The sequence below is a fragment of the Acomys russatus genome, chromosome 31 (assembly GCF_903995435.1).
Source record: "Acomys russatus chromosome 31, mAcoRus1.1, whole genome shotgun sequence".
NCBI lineage: Eukaryota > Metazoa > Chordata > Mammalia > Rodentia > Muridae > Acomys > Acomys russatus.
Window position 1 is genome coordinate 30598292 of NC_067167.1, and position 19323 is coordinate 30617614.

The window sequence follows — 19323 nt, forward strand, 5'->3', positions numbered from 1 at the left end:
CTAGTAGATCCCTGTGTACTCCAAGTAGTCATCTGTTTTTTAAAAAAAATCTCATGTTTCGTCATGGAATCTTTATTATTATTATTATTATTATTATTATTATTATTATTAGTAGTAGTAGTAGTAGTAGTAGTAGTATTGAAATATTACTATCACAACTAATGCATACTTAAGAACAATCCTATGATAGAAAGATGCTCCAATTTTTCTTCTTATACAGAAATCTAAAATTCAATATTATAGATCAATTACATCTCAAAGAGCAACAGTCTTGGCCCAATAAGTTTAACATCTCTCTATTTCATATTCTTTCAGGTTATTTTTATAATCCATACTTCTTTATCCAGTATCACAAAAGAGCACATTTACCTAAACACTAATGCTGAGACCTTTATTAGAGAACGTATTGGCAATTTCAACCACTAGAATAAGAAGCAAGAAAAATAGAGATGTCTCTAATGATGGTCTAAACCTGAATGTCGTATATAACGCAGGAAATAAGCAAGGTTAACCTATAAGCCAAGACTGTATTATTTAAACTATATTTGTGGGTATACGCACATGAAACCATTATAATTAAAGAAGCAAATTGAGATAATATACCAAAGCAGGAGGGCTTGTGGGTAGAGGAAGAGAGCGATGGTAATGGAGAGCAAGCTATGGAAAAAGGAACTTGGAATGATGGAACTATACAAACATATAAAATGGAATACAACCCATTATTTGTACAAATAATAAATGCAAATAAAATTGGGGAAAGTGTGAGAAGAATCACTCTTGTCTTTAAAGTTTAATGCTGAGTGGAAGCTGAAAGCTGTGACCATCTCATGCCCGGTCAATATAAGAGGGAAGATTACACAGGGAACTTAAGGCCAGGTGAGACTCATTGCCCGCTGTTAACCCCTCACTGAAGCAAGCTTCCTGGCTCATAATCTCCTGATGGGTACTTACAAAAAGAAGGAACTACCTTCAGGGACAAACATTCTCATTTTTGAAAAAATTAATTATAGTATTTCACAGTGGGAAAAGCTCAAATATTTGTATTCAGCTCCAGAGAAATAATTTTAAGAAATAAAGTCTATTAAGAAGGCACTTTTTTTTCCTAGAAGGAAAATAAACAACACACACACACACACACACACACACACACACACACACACACACACACACACACCACGTGTCTGGTTCTTTGATGTCCTATGGGCACACTCTTCTCCACAAATAACCTTAAAAATAATAGCTGGAGAGAATGCTATCAAACAATTGTTAGCCGTGGATCAGAGAGGACGATAAGCAGCCAGGACAGAGGGTGGGGCTTAAGCATGGCTTAAGGACATCATGTCACTCTCCAGTGTATTATATGACAAGGTTTTACAAGTATTCACTGAACGTAATGAATGCACCACAGTCAACTGAAAGACCTGTGAGCAGAATACAGGATGGCCGCATTTTGATAGACAACTGCTATATAACTAAAACAGTTTCCTTGGGCATCTGTGCATGACGCAGGCAGGAAAGCAAAGCGCGCTTACCGTGGAGTAGAGCGAAGATGTGCTAGAGACCAGCGACAGCGAAGAACCGTGAACTGGATGAAATGAGAACATGGTTAAAATAATCAAGTCAACTGTAAGCCGAGACTTTTACCTGAAAGCATTAAGAAAAGATGGCTAAAGGTATAAAATAACCACAGAAAATGACCAGGTTATGAAAACAAGTTCACGGGAAAACTTTCAGTATCCAACTGTTTAAGGCGTAGAGCCCTCATTCACATTCACTCACCAAGCTATAGACAGAAGCAGTGGGTACGAGGCCCACAGCGTGCGCTCACATCCTGGGAGCTGCAGAACGTCCCCATACCTGACGCACAGAAATCTGAGAGCTTCTAGAAGGCTTAGCATATCCTGTTTACCGAATGTCACTCTCTTAACATAAAAATCCAGCTTCAGATTTTTTTTCTCTATATATTTTCAAGGAACTAAGTACTTGTCTCAACTTGATATTCCATTATTGTGATGAATTGATCATGCTATTTGAAATGGGGGAATCAATTCTTTATAAATGCTAGTAATATGTAGACATTTCTACTTCTAGATAAAGGTTAAGATGAAATTTTTATTCTAACCCATTGATACATATCAAATACAATGTCATCACAACAGAAGATCTGCTATTCTGTACTTAACAATGCATTAAACCCAAAGGAGGGGAGCAAAATTATGCTTAATTATATTTGCAGATAAGTCTTTTTTTCCTTATGGAATAATACAATTGTTTCTTTTAATTCATCCCTTAGATAAACATTAGCTGAGCACATGAACACATGCAGTACATAATAACCTTGCGGTATCCTGGGGCCACATAGAAATGAGATACAACCCTGTGTGCTTAGAAGGAAGTCAAGAGACACAATGAAACAGATAACAACAGCATAATGCACACACTACTAAGATTACTTGGGTCGTTCAAGGGCAAAGGGAGATACTTCCTGATTTGCAGAGGGCTGTGGAAGCTACCCCTAGATAGTGCCTATCCAGGGGCCACAAAGGAAGAAATTTCAGAGAGGAAGAAGTCTTCTCATTTTTGCCTTTCGTGTGTGCATGTGGTCTATATGCATAAGATCAGTGGATGCACAAGAGTGTATTCTGGTAACCACTGCAGGGTATCAGATGGCTCCTTCTGTCACTTGCCTCCTCATGCCATGAGAAGGGTGCCCCACTGAAGTGAAGCTCGCCATTTTGACTGGACAGCTTGCCTAGAGACTCAGAGAATCTCTCGGTCTCTGCCCCCTAATGCTAACTTTACAGGTACACACACAGCTTGATTTTTACATGGGTGCTGCTGGTTCCACTTAGGTCCTCATGCTTGCAAAGTAAGCATTCTTACCCACTGAGCCAACTGCTCAGCTGCAGGACAGTCTCTATAAAAGTGTTTATTAGCATATAGGTGTTTGTGGAGAGGGGCATGAAAAAAATTACCCCTAGGGCTTAGGGCAGTAATATTTACAATATCAAGGGTACAAAGCATTTCTTTCTCAGTCCTTCATCTTCTGATAAGGCCTAATCTTTCAATATCTACATAGTTCCTTAGTGATGTTGAAAAAAAAAATGACAAGAGTTAGACTGGACTACCAGAAGGAAGACGAAAAATGGCCCAGAAGAGCCCATTCTCTCTCTTCCTGCCACGTGTTCTTTATAGGCCTAACACTTTATAGCTTGCAACCTAGGTTATCCATTATTGTGAGCACTGAGGAAGAATCCAGTCTAGTTCTAGGCTGCCTTCATTCCAGACCAACCATTAAACATGGCTTAGTGGATTAGCATTCAATGCATGGGCATGAAAGATTTCATGTTGACCATTCAAGTTGCCTTTCAGCAATTCATATTATTTAAATTTCATACAGTGGACACGAAAATAACCCAGCAATGATCAGTCTACTTGGAAACGAGGCACTATAGAAAGTTCGCCATATGTCTAGCGGAGTATAAAATGTATAAGAGGCTTCTGTGCAAGAGCATGATGTAACCATTGCATGAAGGCAAGGACCTAGCATTTCAGATGAGTTGCACTTTGTGTTCCATGCTGCAGTATCAGCAGAGCACCATCCGTCACACGGAGCTCAATGGTTTGGTTAGTATCCAAAGAGTAAGTGTCAATGGGCAACTGATTTAATGCTAGCATATTAAATGCACAATAATGACCTGAAAGGCATGCATCCATTTTGATAGCTGCTTTAGCATAGAGTCACAAGATTCCTTAGTAAGAGGATTATATGGGGAAAGAAGAAGGAAGAGCTATTCTTTTATCTGCATCTTATCCACATGAGAAATCTACAAAGTGAACTGAACAGAAGTTAAAGCTCATAATGCTATGAAGCTTCCCCAAGTTAAGACTACAAATAATTCACAGCTGAAGGCTTACCTTCTGATGGGTTCCAAATTTAGGGGTTTGGAGTTGCACACAGTTACTAACTTATGGCTTTTATGTTTGATGTTGCTCAGGTCACTTTGGGCTTCTATGCTTAGTTTGAGCTTATCCTTAGCTGACATGTGTTACGATCTGCGTGCCACGTGCTTTTTTTCATGGGTAATTAACAATGATTAATTAAAGGGAAGTTCTTAAATTAGCATTGAGTTTTATATAATATATTCACTTGAGAAAATAAGTACATTTGAGCATGTATTTAGCTTTTTGAGATTTTTTTTTTTTTAGTGGATTTATTTAGAGCACTCATGTGCCACTGTACAACAAAAAGACATTTAGTAGGTCAGGTATGAATTTGATTACTATTAGACAAAGATATGTCCTATATTGAAAAATGAGGTAGAGCATATATTTTTGCAATGATACAGTAGCTGACAGCACATTGAGCCCCTGAGAATAGAAGTTAGCAACACACGATAGCTTCACAAGACAATCCTTTTATATGGCTTATGCATCTTTATAGATCTTTAATGAAGGTGTCAACTAAAACATTTGTTCTGTCATGTGACACACGTGTCGTCAAGGTCTTCTAAAGCTTTGTGACTACGTGTGGAAGAACATTGGATTTATCCCAAACCATTCCATAGCCAAGCACCGATTTTAAAAGAAAATGGCACGCTTCCTAGTATCTAGTGAAACAACAAAGTCTCTTCAAGCTGTAGCAAACCCCAAAAGAGAAGTACATCTGCTGATTCGCTATATTTTCCCTCAAGGATCCTTATGCTGTGAGTGATGGTTTTCCTTTAAGAGTTACATGAAATAATATCATTTTAATCCTCCCCCATACCCATCCTCATTACCTTCCTCCATGCTGTCTCTGAAGGATCCCGAATGGCTGATAGCACGCGGCCTTTCCTCCAGGGAAGTGGCACTACCACAAAGCTGGGCATCGTCATACAGGTCGAAGGAGGAGTCTTGGGCAGGAATGCTGTTGGAGCGCATCATACTGGGCCCAGGAAGGTTAAACTGAGACAGGTTGGTGGGACTCACTGGAAAGCAAGGAGCAGAGGCTCAGGCACTTGGACAAGGAAGATAATTGGCTAGAATAAAATGAAAATGATTGCAATTCTTGTAAAAACATGAATGTTAGCAACTCTCAGGTCTAGGGTGGTCAAGATTCCAACCGAGAAATTTCAGTAACAGACAGAACGAGTCTTTCCCCCAGGCACTTTCAAGGCAATAATCTTGCCAATTTCTAAAGCAATAGAAATCATCACCAACAAGTCATCATGGCTGTTTGTGCTAGAGATATAATGACATGATATTTTCTGGTAAATCATGAAGAAAACATTGTCCTCTCAAGGCTACAGGTTTCTTTTTTGTGGAAAAAAAAACTACATTACTTTAATGGGCAAAGCACAATGAAAAAGAAAGAAAAATATAAGAAGAAAAATCTGATCTCTGCAATAAGAGCTTTTTAGGTGATTCCAAGCAAAGAGTTGTAGTCATTTTGAACTATATTGATGTAAGCTTATTATAACAGGGTCATAAAGAAGAATAAAAAGCATTTTCTTTAAATAAAAAATATATGGTGTCTAGTTTTTTAGAGAGAGAATCATAAAAATGCTATTTCCTACTGGGTCTAAGATAGAAATATCAGAATGAGGTTGTCAGGACAAGCATATTTCAGAGAAGTAACTTAAGTCTACAATTTTTAATAAGATTCTGTCAGTTGCCTTACAGCTCTTATATTATTCTATGGTTTAGACCAAATGATAAACACCGACTTAAGAATAAAAAGATATGGCTGGCTGAGCAAACAGTTGCATTAGAAAACACTGCATTTTGAAATTTGGCATAAGACAGAAGCAGAAAAATAAAAAAACAGCCATCATAAATTTGTCCTATTGAAATTTCTCACTTTTAGCCAACGTAAATTTGTTATTGCTCTATCAGGAACAGGCAGGGGGTGTGAGCCATAAAGGCAACCACTGAGCACTGTTAGAACACTAGAGAGCCACATCAGTAATGCTTAGTTGGTTTGAGTTTTTAAAACTTGATATATGCCGGGCATGGTGGCGCATGCTTTTAATCCCAGCACTCGGGAGGCAGAGGCAGGCGGATCGCTGTAAGTTCGAGGCCAGCCTGGACTACAAAGCGAGTCTAGGACAGCCAAGACTACACAGAGAAACCCTGTCTCGAAAAACCATAAAAAAAAAAACTTGATATATGTTCGACACATGACACATCTCCTTAATATGATCACTTGTTCTCGTGATAAGCTGAATTAGAAGCTAGACTTGAAATGAGCAAATGTGTGTGACTCTACTATTTACAATAATGCCTGATGGTTCACAGTGTTAACTAAAACCTGAGACAGAACAGTCTCTGATAGGTGTGCATTGGAGCTAAATGACGTATAAACAAATAACCACACATATATATATATATGATTATAAATATATAAGGAATATAATATAAATGAATAAACTGTGAATATGTAAAGCATATAACTAACTGGAAGAAAAAAAAAGAAAATACAAAGAAGGAAGGAAAGAAATGGTAAAAGGAGAGAGACAGAAAGATAGAAAGGGAGGAGAGCCCAAGAGACTGAGAAAAAGACAGAGGTAAGGAGGGAGGGAGGGAGGAAGAGACAGACAGAGAAAGGGATGGAGAAAAAAGGAGAGTGGGAGTTTTTTTTCAGGTGTATTCACCAGCCGTAGTAGTGGCCATTAGTTCTAAATTATTGTGGTTGCTGATAAGAGCCAGCAGGCTTGCAGTAGGATACTCAGAACTTGCATGCGTAAGTTCAAGGTACTGAGGTGGGGTACATTAACCAGTTCAGTGTGTACGTTATGGATTGACTTGTAAAAGTGTTCTTCAACATATTTACATGAATATCACTTTAGCACTTATTCCAGCTTTTAAAGGGCCATTGGTTCACTGTTTGGTTACCCTAATTAACACAGACATATCTATGCAAATGCTGTTTGTATTCTTGCAAATATATCATTTTGCCCACTGAACATAAAACAGTGATGAAAGTCACGATACCACAGACAGGATTCTGTCTAAAAAGGGGCAAGCTTAGATGCAGGCAGAGTTGACTGTCAAATTTTGCCAAGACAGGGTAAGCAAGTCCTCAGTAGTTCCTGCCTCACAAATATGACTGTAAGATATATTGGGCCAGAAGGCTAAAGATAATGCTCCAACATTATAGAGAGTTTTGGGTGACTCTTGAGGTAGCAAACTGTCTCTGTCACCTTGTTTGGGAAGCTGCTAACCTGCACTCTCTGTATACTCAGAAATTTTCTTTTATTCCTTCTCAAGTCTCTGATGGGGTTGAAGATCAGATAGTTTAGTTTTACAATTAAGCTTAGTTGCTGAGGGGCTAAGATGTTTTTAGGTCTAGATAGATGTTTAAAGTTGATAATGACAAGATATGATAGATATTGATTTACATTCAGAACTTTAAACTCACCGTGATAGGAAAGATGTTTTGTTCAAGGCTGCCAAATACAAATAGCCAAAACACTATGAATGTAACATTTATATAATTACTGATTATTTTCTGGTTCTTCTTGCTATAGGTAGTTTATTATATACATGTGTGTAATAATTTAAATGTATTACTAAAAAGCAAAAAATTAATAAAAAAGAGGTAAAATTTTACGTCTTGATAGAAATCAAAAAACAAAACAAAACAAAAAACTGTAACAGAAATGGTTTAATTTACAAGGAATACGATTATTTCATTGGGAGTACACCAACCATACTTAAGAATGTTCAATTCTAGTTTTGATGAATGATTTGCTGATTTTATAGTTGAACAGGAAGAGAAACATAAGATGGTATCTGATGTCAAGAATGCCCAGGAGGGGAGAAGACTAAAGTGGAGAAGAGCAACACAGCGGATAAAAAGACTTTTTTTCTTGTAACAGGGTACAAAAACGTAGTAAAGTGGTTATAGCAATGTTTAGAAAAATTAACTTGTTCAAATATCTGAACACTGCTCTTCAGAGTGTGACCACAATAATGAGAGAATGGGTGACACTGAAGGTCCACTCAAAGGCAGGAGTCACAGGGGCACCTAGGATTAGAAGACAAACAAACGGGGCAATCTCTCAGTGGAAGAGGGAGACAGACCTCGCCCCGATTTGAGCACACAGAGAAAAACTGTCAATTTTATTGAAGTCATATATGTTATGGGTAGGATAACAGGGGCCACTGAGAAACTGACTGGAGCTGACATATTTATCTAACTTATATTTATGTGCATACTACTGACTGAGCTAGCTCCCCAGCCCCTGGGCCAGGCTTTTAAATACCCAAGGTATTTCATACCCTTACTTCTATAGCAAGATATTAACCAATGGTTTTATGATATTGCTTTAAATAAGAAAATCTTGTGCAACCTAAATTTAAAGTCATGTGTGGACCCTTGACATATAACTAAGATGCACGGTTAAAAATTCAGAAATTAAAAACAAAAGAAAAAAATCTAAAGGAAAACAAAAAACATCTAAAATGTGTTTCAAGGTTTAGATGGTTGGAATCGGTTCTGTCACTGGTGAGTTTAAACTGTCTTGAGAATTTGTTTAATAGGTGGGTGGCTGAATCATGTGTGGCTTTACCAGGAGAGCGTATTCTTCAGTACATAGGGAGCAGTGCATTGCTGAAGGCTGCGGTGAGTATTCTGGCACAAGAAAGCTTGAGAGAAGGAGGAAGAAATTTCTCTTCTAGGAAAGTGCTCCTGATGTATACTCCTGAGAAGCCACAGATTGGTGCCAATGACTCTGCACGGTGACACCCGAGGAAGGCAGCCATAAACAGAAGCCCACTCATTTTCTCATATTGACCCTCATTCCTCCTGATTCACCCTCCTGAGTGCTGAGGTTACCAAACATACAAGGCTTCCACGTTTTCTTCAGCAGTCTCTTTTTTTTTTTTTTTCTTAAATCTATTAAAATGTGTTACTGTATAAAATGTCTGGAAATATAAAATTCAAATATAACAAATAATAAAACTCTTGACTCCTAAATTTTATTTTATTTTCAGTATATTGATATAATCACTTCTAACATGTGGTTTGTATGTAGTTCCTTGCATGATAACTGTAGATAGAAACAATAGGTTCTGTAGAGATGGCGTGTTATCAGGATAAGCACATTTTTTTCTCTCATATTGTGTTTCAACTCTTAAAAAAAAAACTATATAGTAAAATAAAACCTTAAATTTGTAATCTCAATCATCAATATTTAAAACATCTGTAACAATGGACTTAATGGCTTTAGCTAATATTAATTTCAATTTTTCAAACTGATAAATACATCTCTGTACAAATATTTGACATTTATGGTAAAGAAGGCCATAGTAGTATTCTATATTTATATGCTAACACTTTGATTAACTATTATAGCCATTAGTTTGGAATTATACTGAATTAAATGCAGGCAAAATTTAGATATGCCTAATTGCTGTTCTTTCATAGTGTGAAATATGTTTTTTAGCAAAACTGTTTCATTGTCAGTTTCATATGTCTTCAATTATACCTGGTCTTCCTATTCACTATATTAACAACCTTTATAGTGTGACCTAGTTATTATATATCTGGTCAGCCAAGTTTAATGACTTCCCTAAGGCTAAATTATAAAAATTAGGAAAGTGTTACATTTCATCCCAAAATAATGGAAAAGAAGTACATATTCCAAATAATGAGCATTGGCCAATCAAAAATAAATATTCAGCTAATTAAACTAACATCAATTAATAAAAACTTGATAGAACACAGGGGGTACTTAGTAAACTACAATGTTTGGGGTGATATGGGTTTATGTCTCAGATGTTCCATTATATGTGGCTGCACTGTACATTCCTAAGACCCGACAAAAAAGATTTTTAATTTTTAAAAAAGCTTTAATGTTAGACTTTTACTGTTTTATAATTATGTACCAAGTTAAATAAAATATACATCTTTTGCCATTATGTGGCAAATGAGTATCCTTGCAAATAAAATAGACATTAGAGGTAAATGGTGGGAAGGGAATTGTGTGGCAAAGGAGGAGGGAACCTGGAGGGATCAAAAATGGGGAAGACAGACTGAGAAAGAGAGAACTGGGATAGAGAATGGAAACTGATGTAGGGAAACATCTCCTAGGACAGGAGAAACTCCCAGGAATCTATGATGGTGACCCTAGCTAAGACTCCTAGCAATAGAGGATATGGAGCCTGAAATGGCTTCCTCCTGTAACCAGGCAGGACTTCCAGTAGAGGGATGGGCATACCAACCCATCCACAAAACCTTCAACCCAAAATTTGCCCTGCCTGCAATATGTGCAGGGATAGAGATGGAGCAGAAATTAGGGGAAATGGCTAACAAGAGACTGGCCCAACCTGAGATCCATCCCCTGAGAGAAAACTAAACCCTGACACTAGTAATAATATTCTGCTGTACTTGCAGACTGGAGGCTACCATAACTCCTCTGAAAAGCCTCACCCAGAACCTGATGGAAACAGATACAGAGACCCACAGCCAAACAATAGACAGAGCTTATGGAACCTTGTGGGAGGGCAGGGAGAGATTGAAGGAGCCAGAGAGGTCAAGGACACCACAAGCAAGCCCACAAAAACAACTAACCTGGGTCTATAGTGGCCCACAGAGACTGAACTATCAGCCAAAGACCATGAATAGGAGGGACCTAGGCTCCCTACACGTGTGTAACAGATATGCAGCTTAGTCTTTATGTGGGTTCCCTAACAAATGGAGCAGGGGCTGTCTCTAACTACATTGCCTGCCTTTGAATCATTTCCCCCTAACTGGGCATCCTTGTCTACCCTCAGTAGGAGAAGATATACCTAGGCCTACGGCAACTTGATATGCTAAGGCAGGTTGATAATCACAGGAGACCTCCCCTTCTCTGAAGAGAAAGGAAAGAGGGAATGGGGGGAGGGGAGATGAGCAGGATGGACTGGGAAGAGAGGAGTATCCTTGCTCTTTTAAAGGATAACAGAGCCTTAATGTTCATAAGAATTCAGTAGCTCACATGGCGCCATAGCAAAGATCATTGTCTATGACTTAAACGTCCTAGCAGTTGGAGTGGAAAGAATTGTAAAAGGAATGATTTAGCCTTAGGTCCTTTGGGTTAAAAGTTGAAACGTTCAAATTGTTCGATTGTTAATAATCTCTGGTGACATTATTGGAACCATCTTTTCTTATCCGACAAAAGATAAAATACTAAGACTACTTCAAACATGACTTGACAAAAGTTGAATAAATTTTAAAAGATTATTATTATTATTATTATTTATTATAGTGTAGATGTGTGTGTGTCTATGTGCACCTATGTGTACTGGGAGCACAGATCCCTTAGGAAGCTGGAGACACTGCATTCCCTTGGAGGTAGAGTGACAGGACGTTGTGATCTGACCTTTGTGGGTGCTGGGAAACAAAGTTGCATCCTTTGGAAAAGCAGTACCAGTTCTTAACCACCAAACCACCTCTCCAGGCCAAGAAATTGATTTTTTTTTAAATCATCACTGAGTCTTTTCAATGATAACTAATATATTTAGACATGTCTCATTGTTTTCTCAGTCTTCCCTGTTTCTGTGATATTTACATAAATGACTATACTTCCTACAAATGATGCTAATGTCTAAGACAGTCATTTAGTTTTCAGTATAGTTCTCTAAAATTGCTCACAGAGTGCTGTCTTCAGTGACACCGTGTGCACATCAAGGAGCATTTTGATTTCAATAATGTTTCAAGAGATTATCTTGCAGTCATATACTTGCATTTTATTTTCAACCTCATTATTTTATGTTCTATTTGTCTGCATAATGATCATTAATTTCATTCAGCAGCAACAAAAACTAACATGTTTTACAGAATACAAACAAGGAGCTAGAGATGGAGTGGAAAGGGTTGTGTGTTTGAGGCCAGGTGTTCTGGAATTTGTCTCTGCTTCTGATACCTACAGTGGTCTGTTTTATATAGTTTGGCTTTAGTCAGAAAACAATAATGATTCTTAGTTAATCATGGAAATTAATCATTTGTCATAAAATAAGTGATACAATATTTGGAAATTATTCTGTATACAGTAAGCACCACCCTGAAGCTTTTTCTTCGTATTTTTATGAAAATACAACAATATTCCTGTAACAGTAAGTTGTAAAAGGAGTGGGACAGAGTTGACGATTTAAAATATTTTACCCAAGTTGGAGAAGTGGTATTTTCCTGTGGCTGAAGATGACATGGCAGAAGGGGAGACCAGGGGCGACTGGTTTCCAGTGTCTTGCAGCCCTCCCGTGGAATGGGAGCGTAGCCACTCTTTGCCTTCTTCTTGGTTGGCCTGCCGAGACGACGGGGTGTATCTGCAAAACAGCACAGCTGAGACACTTGAGCACATCCACAAGGACAAGGCAACACCAGGACAAGAAAACAATCGAGCGCAGCTTACTATTCAGACTGAACGGCAATCACACACAGATTGGATCTAATTACAATTGCTCAGTTCCTCCAGATGATTTGGCACCATCTGCCTGATCCCACAGGGAAAATAAACAGAGGCATTTGAAAAGAAAATGATGCTTCTGTGAGATATGGGCTTGAAAGTCATAAGCAACGAGCAGACAGCCAAGTGAACTGAGAAGGACCCCAAAGCACTGTGTTTGGAAGGACATGGGAAGGTGAGAACACCGATTCAACATGGCAGACCGTGGGAGGCAAGGAGCCAAGGGAGGCACAGTGACAGTCACAGAACAGCACGGGAAATGGGACAGAAACTGATAGCTGGAGTTTCCTTTCAGTTCTTTGTTTAAAATGCTACTTGTAGACAGCTTGTCACGCTCAAAGCGCTGTACCTGTTAGCTGCTTTCTTGGTATCTTTTTCTCAGGAAATAAAAAGTGTGTAAGATACGTTCATGGCCATGAATTCAATTCATTTTATTATTTTTTTTCTGAGTTGAGTCCTATTTAGAAATTGCTAAGTGACATTATATTAACTCAGATTTAACCTGATCTGGTAAATAATAAAAGCAGGCATGGAAAGCAGATATTGGGAATGAGTTAATAAAACAATCTGTAAAATAATACCTTAATCGCCATACCTGACCTGTGATGATAATTTTTTTAACTCTACTCGCAGCATATTTTCACCTTTCACCCTTACTTGTCACAGGTGTTTGGGGGAATGTTTTCTTTTTTTTTTTTTTTATGTAACTTTTTATGTGTGTAAATGTTTGTATTATTTTGGCTTGGGTTGTGTGCACACATGCATGTGGCCTCCAGGAAACATCCTGCTTTGCTAACTTCTACTTTGCTCCTTTGAAATAGGGTCACTATAGTCTCAGCAAAACCAGAGCTATAGGGGCAGCAAGGTGAGCCATTTAGTCTCCGTTACTGCCAGTGTGGGAGTTACAGGCCACGCGGCTATGCTCAGCTCTTTATGTGGATGTTGGGGATTTGAACTCAAGGCCCCATGCTTGCTTACCAAGCATTTTTACCAACTGAGTCACCTCCCTAGTTTCAGGTCGGAGGTTTTGCCAGCATATGCCTCCAAGGTGAAAAGCCCAGAGAAGTAATTGTATATAAATGAGAGGGAAGTGAATTCATGCACCCTACCACTAGCTACTCTTTTTATTAGCAACGCTTCAGACAGGTTCTGATTATTCCTTAATCGTGATATTCCTATTGGAATATCTCCATCTCCATCTCTTTGGCATCTCTTCCTAAGGAGCAGTCACCTAGTCTTGAAGCCAGAGAAAGTACCAAGGTTAAAAGTGATTTCATCTCCCATGCCAGGTGCTACATAGCAAACAGATGGGAAGGAGAGAGACAGTACAGCAAGTTTACATAACAACAGAGAAAGGCAGCACTTGTGCTGAGAGAAATATATACCTTAGTCCCTTTTTGGGTAGTGTATTTCTGTCAAGCTGCATGCTGTTAAAACAAAGAAAACCCCTAAGGACATAATGCAAACAAAATTTCCAAATCATACATCCAACAAAATTCATTCTCCAAACAACCAAAATAACTCTCTGCTAATACACACAGGAATCCAGAACTGACTGGAGAGGCCAACTAGGTGACTGGATCTTTGTCACTGCATTAATGTGGCATTTCTTTTTTATCCTAGTGACATTCAGAGAACAATTAGACACCACATTAAATCATGTTAGCATAACTGTGGTGGTCTCCCTGTCCTGTGCAGCTGACTAGACTTTTGCTGTGACTTCATATGCAGGATAATCAATGAGATGACAATGATGCCTGCTGTTAAAGTGACAAGTCTCACTAACAAGAGCAGATAAGAAAAAAAAAAACTATCATGTACTACTTGCATTTTCATTTTATAGTTATTTCCAATAAGACTAAAGGTAGATTTGTCTCCCACTTACACACATATAACAAGTATTCTCTTTAAATAACGTTTATAGTATAATTAATTTAAATATTTTAATGAGGTGACACCATTTCATCTTTGAGAAGTCAATAAGTGGGCATTTAAAGGGGTATATACATTACCAATGTTAGTTTAACTAGCTCCTAGTTGGTCAGACCCAGGGCTAGAAAGGTGTGCCTAGATAAGTGGAAAGTGGCCCACTGAAAATGGAGAAGAGTGGGACGTACCCGGAGGCTCCATTCTAATCTCTAGCATGCAGATTAGCAAAGCACAAAGTGAATATGGATTTACAGAACCATCACTCTCTTTGTTTAGAACATTAAATGATTAAAATTAAATACATAGCAGTGCACAATGGGATGATACAAGATGAACGCAAACAGACTGACTTCAAATTGAATTACTGACAATCAAAGCTAAAATGTTTTCTTCTACAGGTTCTCCATCTGTTATATAAGGTGCAATTATTATGACAATGAGTAATTTGTTCTGGTCATATATTATGATTATAAAATCTCCTAACTGGCAAGAATTAAAAAAAAAAAAAACTAAGGAATCACGCTAAACCAATAAAAAATTTCTAACTATGAACTATATTGGGCTATGTATTTTTGTGATCTAAAGACATTTTAAAGATTATTTTTAAATATTGCATAAAATGAGAAATTTTCTATTATTTTGTAAATGTTATCTATTTGTAGAAAATTTATGTTTATATGTCACAGGGAAGTTAGTTAAATAACTGAGAAAAGAATACACTTAAGGTGAATAATATAGAACTATTTCCTAAACTCTAGACCAGTGATTCTCAACCTGTGGGTTGCGACCCCCTTCGCAAGCCTCTATCTCCAAAAATATTTATGTCACACTTCAGAACAGTAGCAAAATTATAGTTATAAAATAGCAACAAAAATAATTATATGTTTGGGTGTCACCACAGGCGAGCTGTGTTAAAGGGTAGTAGCATTAAGAAGGTTGAGAACCACTGCCTTAGACATTTATGTCAATATTATGCTGGCCTTTCTGCAATGCCCCAAGAACTGCAAACTCCAATATCAGCCGTGGCTAGGGAGGTAGAAACAATGAGTAAACTGGGGGTTTTAATCCATGTACCATTTGTCTAAGGCCATTAGCTATAATATACAGCACAATTGTCATTCTCACATTTAAGGACAAACCAGAAATCTTCAAGGTTGTCTATGACTTTAAACTACTTTAAAAAAATTTGGTCACAATAAAATAGAATTAAGAAAAAAACCACATGTGGGTTAGATATAGTCACATCACCACTAATGACTACATCTTATATACAGGGAAATATTAAAAACATCCGATTTCATTTATATTCACTCATTTCCTTACCTTTTAAATTTTAGTGAAGAATAATTTGGGTAAAATTGGAATTAGTATAAAAACCCACTGACCTATTAGAACTCAGATATAGAGATCAAAGTATAAAAAGAAAAGTCAAGAACTTACATTTACCTCAACCTCTACCATATACATCTCAATTGATTTTTAAAAAATCATACTGTAATAGACTTTATAGTTTCAACTTAGTTAGGAACTGAGCAGCTATGTCAGAATATGCACATAAGATTTTCTTTTTTCTTTTTTAAAGATTTATTTATTATGTATACAGTGTACACTTGCAGGCCAGAAGAGGGCACCAGATCTCATTCTGGATGGTTGTGAGCCACCATGTGGTTGCTGGGAACTGAACTCAGGACCTCTGGAAGAGTAGACAGTGCTCTTAACCTCTGAGCCATCTCTCCAGCAACTCTCTGAGCCATATTCTTACATAGACCACACACTTCCTCATCTGTACTCTTAAGGGTTAAAATACAGTTAGACTTTGTGTTTTCCTTCTGGAAAAAGAGAATATACACAATGTTTTAAACAAACAAACAAAAAAATCAACCTAGCCATTTGTTGGAAGGAACCACTCCTATCAGTCTAATATGCCATTCTTATTAAGGTAGTCACATTCACTTTACCTAGCTCAATAAGCACTAATGCACTTAAAACATATTTGTAGAATGGCTGTCTATTTTATTATTCTAATATTGGGTTAAATTAACCTACTTCCATTATTGCATAAGTATAAAAATGATTTGCTTTAAAACAGTAAATAAGTATATATTTGTTTTTATATTTCTGTAATACACATTCTATAGAGTAGAGCTAAAATGTGGAACAAAGTATTAAGACTAAATTCAACTATAGCTATAGAACTTGCCAATCTTAACATGTGCTGTTTTATTTTATAATTTCTTGATTAAAATTATGTACTTGATAACATTTAGTATTTATTGTTTGAATGCAAAAGAAATAGGTTGAAATCTATATAATCAACCTCATATTTTCATCTTTATAATTTAAAAATATGGAGAATTGTGACTAATAAATTACAACCTGTTTGTTTGAGTTAGATCTCAATACATTTTAAAAAATTCTTTACATATGTTTATAAAAGCACAATATATTATGCAAAATAAGACTGTTAATATATTTTAAATATAATTATATTTATTTGCCCTAAGTTTTATACATGATATGTGATCACGAGTGTTTACCTTATAGCCACTGATACGTGAGATATGATTAAAAGTCTAATTTTTTTTTTGATGTGTGATGCAGTGCCGGTTTTTTATATGTTGTGTGTAGTAAACTAGGCCTGAAGGCAAGTGGGTACATTTTAGCTCATGTTTTTATGAGTGAGGAAACACAAATTGGGTGATTACAAGCCTATCACGATAAGCACTGAGCACCAGAAGTTCATGTAGGTCTCAAGTGCTTTAGGGTGGAGGAAGTGCCATTTGCCAGCGTGCACAGAGATTATGCAACACTAAGAGGCTGTATCTTACTTCTAAGTTTGTATTTCACAAAAGCAAGAGAATCCCAAAGAAAATAATTGGAAATAATAGGTTAATGGACAAGTTGGGCAGTGTAGAGTACGTCTTAATAAAGGAGTGAACTTATATTTTAAATGTTCAAATATTGCTCAGAGCACAATCGTAGAATCCATTTGAATTTGCTCATTAACGAAGTTTTGACCATGCCAGTGAGCTGTGTTATCTTGAGTCTCAAGCCAACTACTAAAAATGTCTTAAGAAAATATCATTCGTTGTATGAAGACATACTTTATATATTATGCAAATTGCCTACTGACTAGAAAAGTAGGTAGTATTCATATTAAGAAAAGTATCCAATCACCCTACCTTAAATTACTTCATCCCTCGGCAAATTTGGTAATACAAGTAAGGAGTAAGACTGATCGTAGCAATATTAACTCTAAATTTAAGTGCAACTTTATGTCACTGCATGGTCGTATTCACAGTGGAATTAAGGGAGTTTGGTAGGATGGGGTGGTAGGCACAGTGCAGGAAGAAGGGGTTAAGGACCCATCAAGGCCTCCAGGAAAGCTCACCTTTCTGAGAGAGTAGATCTCACACTACCCGTTCTCATGAGCAGGCTCTGCACCTCGTGAGTCCCTGTGGTCAGTCCAGACAGGGAGCCATGATGGCTGAGGGGCAGGTCAATTGACTCAGAGCTCGTATGGAGACTGGTCATGGACTGGTAACTCGGGGTGTCCTTGCTGCCGGCAGAGGAACTGCTCATATTGGCAGCCCACACAAGCCCACCCGATGTGAAAGAATGAACCGATGCCGGGCTGGAAGCCAAGGAGTGACTTAAGCTTATAACATCTGTAGTTAAGTCTGAGGGTTTATTGAAGAGAGGGCTGCTGCTGCCACTCAGCCCACCAGCACTGCCCATGCTGCCCGTACCAGACGACGGTGACTCCAGACTGCCTTGACGGGCTAAAGAGGTACTAGGGCTGGGCACTACTGAGGAGGATTTCACACCCTCAGTATTAGGTGCAGAGGCAGATTTGCCACCTGCCTTGGCACCAAACAACCTAAAAGAAAAACAAATAACAACTTCAGTTGTTCCAAGAGACGCATATCCACATTGCATACGGTTTCAGTCCACAGAGCCAAGTGTGCTTTGGAGTATGAGCTACCAAGCACGTCCAGCCTCTATGTTCCTGAAGGCGATATGACTGGTCTGTTATTAATCAAGTACTAAAAAAAAAAAAAAAAAAAAAATCTCTTAGAGCATCTTATGGAGTAGTCAGCACTGGGCTGCAACCAAGGCAGGCAGAAGTGGGCAAAAGTTAGGCATGACAGCGCTTGACTTTTACACTTCTGGTGATCAAAGGACTCTCAAAGAGTTTGGCCAATTTAGCGCTACCTATCTACAGAACCATTATAATGAAACAACTTCCACGCATTCGGTATATGACGCCTAAATGGATTTTTCTCCTTTTAAAATAGATTATTCAAAAATCTAAAGGGGCCACTTAAGACAAGGTCAAATAAGTGAGGTAATATCTAGAGGCTTGAGTGGCTGGGCTGGAAATATTGGATATTGTTGGCAACATAATGGATTTGCTTTTATCTTCCCATGGAAAGACCACAGGGATTTCTGTCAGTTGCCAAAACTATTCAGATATAAATGTGTATTTATACACCAGCGATTTGAAATATCACTGGTACTAAGTTAGAAATTGGAGTTTAGTTCAGAAAACATTTTAGTTTTGTAAATGAAACAGATGATATAATCAAATTTATGTAAATATGGAAATAACATGATATGAAGGAATGGCGAAATGGTTGCTAATTCAGTTGCAATGAAATCCATACTTCCTGCAGAGGAAGGTGTCTATGACGAATATGAGAAATTGTTTCATAGGTAATGGGCCACAGGAGGGCACTATTGGCTTTCACATGAGCAATGAAAATATTTACTCTTGCTACAATCTATGATTTATTCTTTCCAAGAAGAGTCGATACTTAAAAACATGCTTCACAATTAATACTTCTAATGAGAAATTTGACTGCTATTTTTCAAACAATTATGTTTTGAAGGTTACTGAAATGGGAGAGTAAATTTTCCAAAATTCTTCCTAAGAGCTCAAGGTTCTAGGGTAAATCAGCAG

General features: G+C 37.6%; 1 protein-coding gene across 1 annotated transcript in view; it reads right to left on the minus strand.

The window, feature by feature from the left end:
* The window catches only part of Nav3 (neuron navigator 3), a 291149-nt gene that overhangs the window by 48487 nt on the left and 223339 nt on the right, over positions 1–19323 (minus strand). The window contains exons 16-20 of the mRNA XM_051139705.1: positions 17752–18240; positions 13817–13858; positions 12131–12291; positions 4782–4970; positions 1533–1585 (exon numbers count right to left, since the gene is read on the minus strand). Of these exons, the coding sequence (XP_050995662.1) occupies positions 1533–1585; positions 4782–4970; positions 12131–12291; positions 13817–13858; positions 17752–18240 (934 nt within the window). The remainder of the gene's footprint in view (positions 1–1532; positions 1586–4781; positions 4971–12130; positions 12292–13816; positions 13859–17751; positions 18241–19323) is intronic.